Source organism: Thermobia domestica, chromosome 5 (genome assembly GCF_964235325.1).
Source record: "Thermobia domestica chromosome 5, izTheDome1.hap1.1, whole genome shotgun sequence".
In the NCBI taxonomy this organism is placed as follows: domain Eukaryota; kingdom Metazoa; phylum Arthropoda; class Insecta; order Zygentoma; family Lepismatidae; genus Thermobia; species Thermobia domestica.
In genome coordinates, this window is record NC_137458.1 from 18,842,729 (window position 1) to 18,856,029 (window position 13,301).

Genomic DNA, 13,301 nt, shown 5'->3' on the forward strand with positions numbered 1-13,301 from the left:
GGCTTCGAACTTTGTAATTATTCCTACAAGTAGTGAGGTGACGGTAATACAGAGAGCCTTAATTTTCTTATATTGTGAATCTTAATCGTAAAAAAGGAGCCTATTGCAGGTGAAACGGATTTTAGGGTGATTATCTCAATTTTAGACAGAGTTATTTCTGTTCTCGGCCCCCTTCCTAAACTAGAACTACTAAAATGATTTCTACGGTTTTTCTGACAAATTGCCCATACTGCACCTAATTTTATTCTATTACTAGCTGAATATACCCATTCTTCGCATGGGGGCTATATTTGGAAGTCAACGCCTGTGGAAGTATCACCATTCATTTCAGCGACTGCAAAAACTATGGATTTGATACTAATATCGGCCATTTTGGGCTATTTTTACATGTCTTGGTATCCCCCCCCGCTCTTCCTGTTTCGACCCCGGCCCGCATACAATGGTAGCTCAATTTTCAAGTCATCGCTAATAGAAGTGTCACCCTTGATCTCAGCGACCGCGAAAACTATGAATTCGACACTAATATCAGTCATTTTCTACTACTTTTACATATCCCGGTAAACGTCCCCCTGGTTCGAATTTTGACAAAAACGCTTCGCTTTGGGCTGGGGCCTGGACCAAGGTATCCGTGACTAAAATTCGATAACTCTTGGCCTGGTCCCCAGGCTTATCCCGGTAAACGTCCCCTGAGACACCTGTAGTTCGAAATTTGAAAAAAAAAAAAAAAAAAACGCTTCGTCTTGAACTGGGGCCTGGACCAAATTTTGGTAACTCTCGGTCTACTCATCTGGTCCACAGACAGACATACACACAAACAAACTCTTTTGTTTTATTTATATATTAGATAAGATAATTCATTTAAAAGAAAAATAAGAAACGTAAAAGAAAAATCACCTCATCAAAGTCGAATGAAAATCCTTTAGTTTTACTCTCGTTCCAGAACGATTCGTCATCCCGTCCAGCCATTGCTATCCAGTACCTGTTCAAAATACAAAAGAAAATCGTTAATGCTTAATGAAAATTACTCCTATGTTTCTAGTTATCAAAATAACACCTGAATATATATACAATTATACTGAAAAGAAATTGTAAATCCTACTAATACTTAGTAACCACAGTTCTCAAATCTTCTTAAAGGTAAAATTCAAGAATTTCAAAGACTATGTTCATGGTTTCATAATCAGTGCACGGTGACACAATGATAGGGCGCTCACCTTTGATGCGAGTGGTACTTGGTTCGATCCCCGAGTTTATGATGAGAAAACCCAATTCTTCATACATTCCCTTTTTCCAATTCTCCATACATTCTTATTCCACCACATAAGAAACTTATATATGAACGAACAAGTATTAGAAATGGGGAAAAAATAACAGAGGAGAAGTTTACTCAGAAATTACAGTTGGTAGGGGATATTGTCTCTTGCCGACGTTATTTAATATCTATCTAAAAGAGATAGTGAATAATAGCCTACATAATGAAGACGATATTTCAGCAGCAATTAGAATTATTAGGAACATAATCCGGACCCGCCAGTAGCATTGTGGGGAAAACAACTGGAAAACAAATTGAACGTTTGCGATGTTAAGAGTGCAGTGTTCGCGCGAAATTGACTAGAAAAAGAAGAACTAATCGAAATTTTACCTTTCAGGGTAAATGTTTAGCAGACAGGGTCCAGAAGTACGTAAAAAAATACAAAATTTACGGGAGAAATAGAAGATGCAAGTGCTTAGACCAAATCTAACCTAACCTAAACTAAACTAACCTAAACTAACATGAACTAACCTTAACTAACGTAATATTAATAGAGATACGCGAAATGCTATCATATTTTCGAAAATCATGCCGGACCCCTACGCTAATATAATCTAACATAAAGTAACCTAACCTAACCGAAATTAACCTAAAATAACCCGAACTAACCTAAACTAACCTAATGTGAACAGAAACTACGGAAATTGTAACATTTTTTAGAAAAAATAGCTGGACCCCTTCTGCTAAACACTGTCCTCTTTCAGTATCAAGTCATATTAAAAGAGAACGCAATTTTTCCAAATGTTGGGAAAGGTAAGTACATTAGAAACTATGGGATACCAAACTGTACTTTGAGAACTGCAGAGCAGTCTTCCAAAGTAAAACAGATAAAAGGGTTTTTCCCTATACTTGGCTCAATTTATGATCAGACATGAGGCTGTAGCCGAAGAACACATCATGAACAAATTTCTAACATCGTACGATCCAAGAACTGGTAGAGACAAGCTGACATTCATCAACAGAGACAATGAGAAAGTATAAGGTAAAAATATAACTGTTCTGCGATCACCTATGGGAGGTTAGTGCATGCTTTTCGCACGAATAGTCGTTTTTGCGTACGACCACCAACCTGACTCGGTTAGAAAGCATTCGTGCTTTTTAGTGCCCACCTAGCACCGGTTGGTTTGTCTTTTTCAATAATTATTTCTTGTGGTCCACCCTGAATTTGATCTATGCTAAGTGAGGTATTGTCATGTCGCCCAGCGTAAATATTATGGAGAACAATAACAAGAAAACCTGTGAAAGAATTGAATTTTTTAAAAATTATTTCTGGTGGCCTCCATGAATCTCATCTATGCCAAGTGAGATATCGTCGCATGAGAACCAGAGGAACGTAACCCCAAAAATGCGGTTTTCGTTTTCTTGATGTTTGGACATAATTTTGGAAGCCTCACTTAGTGTAAATGGAACATAACAACATCTGTTCCCTTTGTCAATCATCAATTGTAATATAGCTCTATTACCATCTTATTAAAAACACATCTTTCTAAGAAAATAAAATAATTGGCCTGTAAACCTATGCAAATGGAGTTATGCTCCTCTGGTTCTCATGCGACGAGGGTTCCACAAATTTACCGGAAAAATGGATAATTTGCTCGTTTGTGTGCTTGATAATATGTAAGGAGACCGGAACCGGAAGTTGTATTTATTCTTTTTATAAGCGGACATAATCATGGAACAATTTGCAAGTAGAGGGAATTACTTTGCGCAATGTTACTGCATGGTTGGATTGTGGGAAAGTAACGAGCACTTCTATTCTGAAAATGGGTGCATTTTGACAGAGATGCTCTAGTTGGTGTCCTTACACACAAAACGTGAAATTACATTCTATAAATTTAAAAAAAAAAAAAAACTTTCCTAAGCTAAACTGACCCTACTTATCCCTACCTTACTCTATTACACCCTTTTAAAGTAGTTCTAAAAATTGATGGTTTTTCAATATTCGTAGCTGTTATTACGCTTTTTGTCGAAAACCAGGCGGACGACCAACTTCGGAATAAATCCAGATATTCTCAGCGCAAATATTATGGAGAATAAGGCAAATGTCTGAGTCATGATTTTTGAACAGTTATTACGAGTGGTGTGCCAAAATTTGACCTGCGCGTTATTATCAATCGGCAGGCCTAAGTCCAGAAGAACATATCTCGAAGCCTCTACAATACACCATGATACACACTTTTAAAAGAAATGCTTGCGTACTTCAGCTGGAGATTACGTGTGAAGAGCTCACATTGTAGACTTAAGAACTGTCTTACATGCACACTAAGGGTTCACTCGAGCTGACGGCTCTACCAAAAACAAAATTTATAGGTAAAATACGATGTCAAACACTTTTCGTAAAAGAAGTAGAGTGTGAATGTAAGTAATTTCTATCATTAGATATCATATTGAAATACATTTTGAATGGGAGTGAACGTATTCTAAGTGTAACTATTTAGTGAAGCGGAAAAATACAAGAATGAGAAAAAAGGTGGAAATAAACGGCGGGAATGTTCTGTTGTGTTAGCAATGGACAATTGTTATGGATATAATGCAAACATACAATTATATTACAAAGAATTGTGTGATAAAGAGCGTCATATTATAAAGTTTTTGCAGCGTCATGGTATGTTGAAATGTAAAGTGTTTTAGAAGGTGAAAATTACTGCGGATATTTTATGTATTTCTCCCTTACCCTTGTTTATGCGCATTCCCCCCGTCGCTGACGCGCCTGCTCCCTGCGGACGCACCCCTTCGCTCCGCTCGGGCCAACCTGCTGCGCTCCTTCGCTGACTTGGTTAGATAGCATTCGTGGTTTTAGTGGCCGCCTAGCATAAGTTGGTTCGTGGTTTATGTATTAGCTCCTCATTTAGTGCATGCTCTGCAAGAAGAAATTGGAAAATGCAATAAATGTGTGAAAACTTGGTAGAGCCGTCTGCTTGAGTAATGCCAAAACTAATTTCATATGCATATTACTCTCTCTTTGCGATGCGAAGTAATAATTCGTAAAATTTCGAAAATTATTGTTTACGTATTTTAAGAAGGGTCCGTACTTTTTATTTCCGTATCTAAAGTTGTGTTCTTAAATTTGTGGTACATGCTACGTTAAACCATTTATTGCTTCGACTTTTTATTCCTTTACTTAATTTGGAGATCTACATGATAGATTACTGAAAGATCCTTCGTTTTTATTTCTCATCCACGATCCACCCTCTATTTGCGCATTGACAACCTTCATTTATCATACAACATGCATATGTCATATCCTGATTTGCACCAAATAATACTCACGTATTCTTTTTTAAAAAATCAGAATAATTCCTTTTTTCTTACAATTATATAATGAAACCACTCAATACAAATAGTTCTTGTACTAACCATTATACATACTATTTCTCATTAATAATTATATTTTTTAAAGCTTATTTCACACAAACACACAAAAACATGCAGACTACACTGCAAAACCAGTGTTGCCACAGTTCTGGAGAGTGAATTGAGCTGAAAAATAGTACCAAATTAAAACAAAAAGGGCAGAATTCATTATTTTATACCGGTGTAATACATGGCTCTATAACACGAAACTAAAAGAGGTAAAATTCTAGAACACTGCCCTCCCCCTCTTCCAAGAGTCCAAATCAAGAAAGTGTTTTTCTTTTTAATTATTATTTCTAAAAACACACAAACAGGGGCGAATAGGGCTACCGGGCGGCACCCGGTGCGCCCCTCTCAACAAAGTGCACCCAAGATCTAACGTATAAAGGAAATATTCAGACTGAGTGGACCAAGCTTTAAATCGTGAAAATCGATCTGGCGTCGTGGAAAGAAGGCAAAGCTATTAGAAATAGATGCTGATGCCTGCAAAAGGATCACATACATATTTAGTGCCTCCAAACCTGCAAGACTATCAACTACTGACTGCCAACAGACAGAGTTCAGCATTGAAGTTAATTATAGTTATCTTACCTCATCTACTATGAATGCTACAGTCAGAGAGGAAAATGAATATGAAAATTCTAGTTTCATGAATGCTGAAATTAGTGCTCTCACCACATCAGCATCAGCTACTAATGTCACTGTCAGAATGGAAAATGAACAAGAAGGTTCCACGTCATAGTGCTCCTTTGCCGTTTGATCAACGCCATCTTCAACATAGGCCACTTTCCTACGGCCTGGAAGGACTCATCCCTAAGAAGCTGGGGAACAGATCAGAACTCGAAAACTACCGCCCTATCAGTTTGTTATCTCACCTCAGCAAACTTGTGGAAAGAGTCATCCAACGGCGCCTGCAGCAACATATCGCAGCCCAGGACATCCTCCCGCCGCATCAATTTGGTTTTCGACCAGCACACGGCACGACAGTCCAACTGGTGCGAGTGGCAGATGACATCACTTTCAGATTTAACAAACGTGGGCACACTTTAGGCCTTTTCTTGGACATAGAAAAGGCCTTTGACAAAGTGTGGCACGATGGTCTCATTTATAAACTCATGCAAGCGAGTTTCCCAACCTACCTCGTGAAACTGTTACACAACTATCTGCAAAACAGGAGTTTCCATGTACACCATGCAGGCCATACCACCACGTCAAGAAGTATTCGAGCGGGAGTTCCGCAGGGTTTCTTTCTCTCCCCCATTCTCTACAACGTATATACCAGCGACATCCCTCAGACCGCCAACACCACCACTGCCACATATGCCGATGACACCGCACTGTTTGCCAGTCATCTGAATCACCGGTATGCAGAAGTCTATTTGCAGCGACACATACACATGTTGGAAAAGTGGACACGGAATTAGCGCATCAAGATAAATCCCAACAAGACCACCCTGGTGGACTTTACAAAAAACAGGAAGCAGAGACCCATCCACCTCTCCCTACAAGGAACCAACCTCTCACTCAGTCCCCAAGCAAAATACCTCGGTGTCCTTCTCGACAAGAAACTTTCCTTCATTCCCCACCTCTCCACGACAGCGAAGAAGGCGACACAACGCTTCCGAGCCCTCCTTCCGCTCTTCCTGAGCCCCCAACTCACCCATGAAACCAAGCTTCACGTCTACAAGATGTGCATCAGATCGGTACTGCTGTACGCCCACCAAGCCTGGGGCCACGTACCACACACACATCTCCGCAAGCTGCAAGTGGTTCAGAACAAAACTGAGAGAGCAATCACAGGACACTCGTGGGACACCAGGGTGGCTCAACTTCATGAAGATCTCAACTTGGCGACGCTGAATGAGGTCAGACAACAACAATCAGCTTCCTTCTGGCGCCAGGTCAGAAGTTCTGCATACTCACACATTGAGAACGTCGCCACCAAAGAACCAAGAAGACATTAGTACAGGATGCCTCGCCCCTGAACATCCCAGGTGACCAGCACGGAGCCAGAGACATTTGCGGCCCCGAAGAACAGTTACGCCACTCAAAACAAGCCACGCCGCAACAAACATGGAAGGCAAGGGCTCAAGCCCGTCACTTCACCACTCAACAACAGCCACGACAATGACTGACTGACTGACTCTTAAAATTAGTGTACTTCCAACATCAGCTACGATTGTTGCTGTCAAAGAAGAAAATGAACAGAAAAGCTCCGAATTCTAGTGATGCCGTGTCAGTGAAAAGTCAATTAAATAGTTTCCTGTTGGAACCAGACGATTGCACATTGAAAGTGAAGTAACTTGTTTAACGTTTTATTTGAAAGAATAGTAGCCTATAATAAATGTGCTTTCTCCTAACACAGAGAACTATAAATCAAGCATTTCGAGTTCGAGAGCGTGAATGTATTGTGTAATTTATTGAGTATCGCATTGCATTCGAAATAGTGATAAATAAAATAATAATAATAATAATAATAATAATAATAATAATAATAATAATAATAATAATAATAATAATAATAATAATAATAATAATAATAATAAAAGGTGTTTGTGGCAACGCCATACCTTCCTTAATTCTTCATCAAACATAATGATTGAAACGCCATATCTCCCTTAAAGGCAAAATATCAATAATTTATATCGAAAGAACGGGAGGTGGTAGAGGAATGGGAGCAACGTTGGACACTATGCACCTATAGGGATCATTAAAAATAATAAGTGTGGGCACCAGACTCTCACAGTTCGATTGAAAAGTAACAAGTGAAAACAAGCAATGTCAATGCAAATAATAACGAAGAGGCATTGTCATGGGGAGTCATGGGCCCATGACAGAGCCCTCTACAGGAAAATGTCGATAATTGATAGAAGAGGAGGTGATAGGGGGATGGGACCATAGTTGGACACTGTGGACCAATAAGTACCCACTTCGACAATTTTTATTCTTTTTTCTCCGTTTACCAGGTGTTTCTGGATTTTTCTTTCTGTATCGTCCTTTATTTACACCATGCACTATTCGTATTCACAGCTTGTGTCTCTCTTCATTGTCTTATTCAGATTAGGGTTTTCTCCTTACCCTTCACTACACTCTTGATTGATTTATTTCTCATATTCTCCACGGTTAGAGGGCGGGAATGCCAGACTCTAAAGAAGAGATGTACGTTTACTTTTCTGGCAATGAGTACCTGTATGTTTCAATGAAGGTTGAAACCAGTGCCACCTCCAAAGAAAGCAGGTGAGTTAATAACTTGGCTACAAAGACACACGTATGTTTACAATTATATTTACAGGAATGCCATAAAATGCAATTGGACCTCGTTAACTTGAATTCCTTGATACTTCGAATTTTTCACATTCCCTTAAACTCTCCATAACACTCAATATTTAAAAAAACCTCTATAAGTCGAATTTAAAAATTACAATCTCGATAAGTCGAATTTTAAGGGTTTCATAATCATAATTAAAAACCTCGGTAACTCGAACCTTCAATCTGTGAACCTCTACGAGTCGAAGTTTAGCTCTATAATTCGAGTATCTCTTGATGTGATCTCGATAACTCGAAGCTATAGCTCTATGCTTTTACATAATTGTCATTGTTGCTAGTCCTGCTTGTTGCTAATGTGTACTGTAATTGAGTTTTACTTATGTATAGACATGAAAGCACCCCCTTCTAGAATAATACATGTAGAGAATTTTATTTTTACTAGTCATCATATTTAATTTAAAGCAACTTGCACAACTTCGAGTCCTAGAGGTTGAATGAATAAAACTTCCAAGTTATAGAGGTTGAACGAATAAAACTTCGAGTTATAGAGGTAGAATGAATAAAACTTCGAGTTATAGAGGTTGAATGAATAAAACTTCGAGTTATAGAGGTTGAACGAATAAAACTTCCAAGTTATAGAGGTTGAACGAATAATACTTCGAGTTATAGAGGTAGAACGAATAAAACTTCGAGTTATAGAGGTTGAAGGAATAAAACTTCGAGTTATAGGAGTTAAATAATCACTTTTAATGATTAAGTCGAAACCTCGGTATCTCGAATTTTGGTCACCTTGATAACTCGAATGTTGATTACTCGAAAAACTCGATAACTCAAATTTGTGTGTATTCCCATCAGCTTCAAGTTATCGGGGTACCACTGTATATTAGAACTTTTCATCATTTCGCGTTATCATATGTAAAGCTCGTTCGATTCTCAATACATAATTGTTTGTGTATACAGTGAAACTCTGAAAGTACAGGAATTCCTTTGTACTAGTGATAGGTGTGTTGCAATCTGAAAACCGCATTCATCTCCGTCAAAAGAATGAATAGGCTGACATAAAATACCATGTGACAATATTAAATGCTTGTCTTATTGTAAGGTGAAACGAAAACCCACTAAAAGACCAAAAATCCATTAACACCATATCGCGCTGCTTAAGTGTCTTTAGTGAATTACTAATGAAAATCGATTCGTGTGACTTTTGTCTAAGAAACAGTAACTGAAAGGCTCTGTTACCGTCCACAGAAGCATTCAAATTGTAATTCTGTCCAATAAGAGTCTGTCATCGGATAAGACAAGCAATGTCATGCTGTGCACAAACAAGCGGCAGTTGTCGTCCATACATTAAAGTTCATAATGTATGTCATAAGATATGAATTATTTCTCAAGGAAAATATTTTGTTTAACATACATTTTGCAGATTTCAGAGCACTCTGCACGATATATTTCATATCAGTGTTGAACCAGAATGTCTATCACGAAAATTGTAGGAACAATTCTTAGCATTTGTATTGTCTTTCAGTGTGCAATAGTTGCTAATTCATTCTTCACGTCTGTTTTCCTCGAACAAGTTCTTTCCTTATTGAAGGACAAATGGCTCGTTCGAATTATAGATTTTGATATTACTTTTCTTTCACAGAATGCTGCAGGTTGGTGTTCGAATTTTTATCTGTCACATGGCGAATTTCTTTTCTTTTTTTTCTTTTTTTTTTTTTTTTTTTTTTTTTACATGACTGTGTTTCACGTTTCTATTTCAAGTGTGCCCCCGCTGGCTCTGCTGTCGATGTGTGTTTTACCGTAAATCCCTCGAAAGAGGAGGGACAAGTAACTGCGTCCGAGATCTTTCAATTGTTAGACGCGGAAGCGTTACCACTAGGAACTATTTCACGGATTTTGCTGAGCTCTGTCTTGTTAGCCATTCTAAGTAGCCTACGATCTTCACTTCTCGAGATCAAACGATTCAATGACAAATTGGCAACACAGCAGAGGTTATTTACCTCTTTCCTCTACAAAGGAAAGGTTTCCTCCGTAAGAGGGCGGCGGGGATGGGACTGAAGAATGCTTCACATATTTTCCGAGGACACACTTGAAATAGAAAGGCTCTAGCAGAAATAACCTGTCTCCAACGCTCGGGTAGTGCTACGAGACGAGAAAGTTTTAGGGGCTGCGGTTGCTCAGTGGTAGAGCATTCACCTCTGGTGGCAAATGAACCTTGTGGTGGACAAACACCGTGTGCGTGAGTTTTCTCGGGATTCTCCCGTTTCCTCCCACTTTCTTCATTCCTCAATTTCATTCATTACTCATCATCACCGTCTCTTTTCGTTTATCGTCCCATAAGCGTGGGACGTAAAACTCAAAGATTTCATTTCATTTTTTCTTGGAACTTTGTTCAGCCATTTTTTTAAAGAAACAGTTCTCTTCTAGCGCACCAGGGAACTGAAGTCTAGATTGCCTGCAATTTCCTTGAGAAATAGTAATAATGCTAACTATAATATATTTAAATTGTATTTATTCACTCATAAAATTTGAATTTATGTTTTAGCCGTGTCTATGGAGTAGAGAACAGTAGCGTACGTAGAGTTTCATCAATCAAAGTTCAAGCTTCAAAGTTCTTCCGGGCTTAAGCCCCCCCCCCCCCCGAAATCTTACTTACTATAGTAAAGTATATGAAATATCTTGCAGAATTTTCACATTTTCAGGCAAAGCCCTCCCCGAAAGTTAGCAAAGCCCCCCCCCGAAAGAAAATCGTAAATACGCCACTGCGTATAATAAATGTTTATTTTTTGATAATATCTTCTTGAAGGAAGGAGGAAAACCTAGATAGATCTTTTTGAGCGCCATTGGTGAGAAGTATGGTATAAATAGTTCATTCTTGGAGTTAGAGAGGTTTACTACAGCTCTCATATGGTAAACAGAGTAATATGATATCATTTGTTATTATATTACTTCATTCGTTTCATAACTATCAAGATAATTCTTACACACAATCTGCCTTATGCAGAGTCGTTTTGACGTATGATTAGCATCATACTAGAAGCCAGACTACTGCAGGATACATATGTTAGTCGAACTCTATTATGGCACTAACCACACGTCAAAACGACTCTGAATAAGGCCCATTATGTTTGTATGTAATCAAGGAACGGTTTAAAAGTACAGTAAACTCTTGATTATCTGTGGCCCGATTGTTCGCGATCTTTTTTTTTCTTTTACTTTTTTTTATTTTGGCAAAATGTTAAAAAAAATCAATCACAAAATAAGAAGAGTTGTTTTAACAGACACATACACACAAGCACACACTTACAAAAGGAATAAACCAACTTTTCGTAAAAGTTTAAACCAATAAATTTGTGAACACAGAAAACTATTGTTTATTAAGTAATTTACGTACGTGGAAAAAAAATCAAATTTTCGAATATCGAATTCTGATAGGGCTCAAAAGTTGCGTATTCCCATGCTAATCAATGGAAATATAACAAAAACAATCACACTTTGGATCTTCAGTTCACGCAAACGGCCTTAAATTTTTAAAAAATGAAAAAAAAAGCCTTTATGCAATTAATATACAGATTACTTTTTCATTCCTTTAGCGTCTAAGTACTCTATTTTAGTTGTGTGAGGGTATGCTTGTTAATAATTCTTTAATGTGAGTGATTTTATGCATTTTATATTCATAATAATTTTGCAGCTCTTCGACTATTTGTCAACGTTTTCTTCTTTTTTTCATGAAATGGCCCAGAACTCCCTACGAGAAAGTGGCTGCAATTCGAGTTCCACTCACATCCTACTCAACTCTCCTGCCAATTAGGATGTGCTAAATTATGTTGATTTAGTCAAGGACGTTTTAAATTCAGATTTTTTAAATCAAATTTTGGCATTGTGAGTATTGAGAGCAAAATTGCTCTAATGTAGCCATCTCTTTTTTTCTTGTCCACACTCCGTAACAAGTCCTGCAGACTCCGTAACAAGTTTCACACCTTTCAACTTCCTGAGTATGGCATGGAAAATTTAAGAAGTTAAACTCATTAGCAGATTTGTCATGCATAAGTTATAATATAGTTTCTGTTGTCAAGCTTTCGAGCACTGGAGGGGGTGATAGCTTACATTTTCTCGAATCTTATCAGCTCATTGTAGTTCGTGACATCAAAATTTATTGAAGTTGCCATAAAAGTTCTAACAGAGCAATTCAGACAGGACAGTGTGCTCCAGATGTGAGTATAAGAGATCCTCAACCTCTCAGTTACTTCCGATGGCTGACATGTGCAAACCGGGTCTTACGGTTGTATGTTACTCAAACAAATTCTACAAACGAACTCAAAGTGCTTGTAAACTACATTGTAAAGACATATGTTCCTATCTGGTTTGACATAAAGAGATATTAGTCAGTAAAATATGGACCTAAACATATTTTGAAGGAGTTCAAACAAGTAGATATTTGCCAAACAACATTAAAAGAGTTATCAATCCTGTGATTTAGAGAAACGCGTTCTTGTCATCCAAAGAACATATTGTTAGCTATGACAATGTTCGAGAAACCACACATACGAGAGTTCGGCTACGGGAGAGTGCTAGAGGCAAGAAATCAAGATCCGAAGTTGAAATCTGTTAGAACTTTTGTGGCAACGTCAATAAATTTTGATGCCACGAACTAAAGTGAGCTGATAGATTGGAGAAAATGTAAACACGCCTCCTCCAGTGTTCGAAAGGTTGACAACAGAAACTATATTATAACTTATGCATGACAAATCTGCTCATGAGATTGACGTCTTAAATGTTCCATGCCATACTCAGGAACTTGAGAGATGTAGCCACCTTCTCGTAGGGAGTTCTGGGCCATTTCATGAAAAAAATAAAGAAAGAAAACGTTGGCAAATGGACGAAGAGCTGTAAAATCATTATGAAAATAAAATGTACAAATTCACTCACATTAACGAATTATTAACAAACATGCCCTCACACACCTAAAATAAAGTACTTAGACGCTATACAAATAAAAAAAGTAATCTGTATATTCTTTGCGTAAAGGTAAATGTTAAGTGTTTTTGTTATTTTTTAAAAAATCAAGCCGTTTGCGCGAACTGAAGATCCAAAATGTGATTTTTTCGTTATTTTTCCATTGATTAGCACGCGAATATGCAACTTTTGAGTCCTATTAGAATTCGATACTCGTAAAGTTGATTTTTTCGCTCCACCCTACTGTACATGCCCTCTACTGTAAATAAAAAATGTTCAAAACCATTTTCGTATTGATTTTTGTCCTTTTTAGGCCATTTTGCCAATTATCAGCGATTGCCATGTCACCTAATTCCAAAGATAATTGGAAGTTTACTGTTCTAAAATTTCATAAGAAAACAGTGTTGCCAAT

General features: G+C 37.8%; 2 protein-coding genes across 6 annotated transcripts in view; one reads left to right on the forward strand and one right to left on the reverse strand.

Moving 5' to 3' along the window:
* The window catches only part of Vps16B (Vacuolar protein sorting 16B), a 71,390-nt gene extending 66,111 nt beyond the window's left edge, over nucleotides 1-5,279 (reverse strand). The window contains exons 1-2 of one of the 5 annotated variants that reach the window (XM_081758282.1): nucleotides 5,258-5,279; nucleotides 895-979 (exon numbers count right to left, since the gene is read on the reverse strand). In XM_081758282.1, the coding sequence (XP_081614408.1) occupies nucleotides 895-979; nucleotides 5,258-5,262 (90 nt within the window). In that variant the 5' untranslated portion in view covers nucleotides 5,263-5,279. Of the gene's footprint in view, nucleotides 1-894; nucleotides 980-3,986; nucleotides 4,132-4,582; nucleotides 4,636-4,669; nucleotides 4,821-5,257 lie in introns of those variants that run through there. The other 4 variants (XM_081758277.1, XM_081758278.1, XM_081758281.1 and 1 more) reach the window with 4 other exon arrangements.
* Nucleotides 5,280-6,860: 1,581 nt separating this feature from the next.
* Nucleotides 6,861-13,301, forward strand: part of LOC145685765 (glutamate receptor ionotropic, kainate 5-like) — a 59,897-nt gene continuing 53,456 nt past the window's right edge. The window contains exon 1 of the mRNA XM_081758283.1: nucleotides 6,861-6,959. The gene's annotated coding sequence lies outside the window, so the exon portion shown is untranslated. The remainder of the gene's footprint in view (nucleotides 6,960-13,301) is intronic.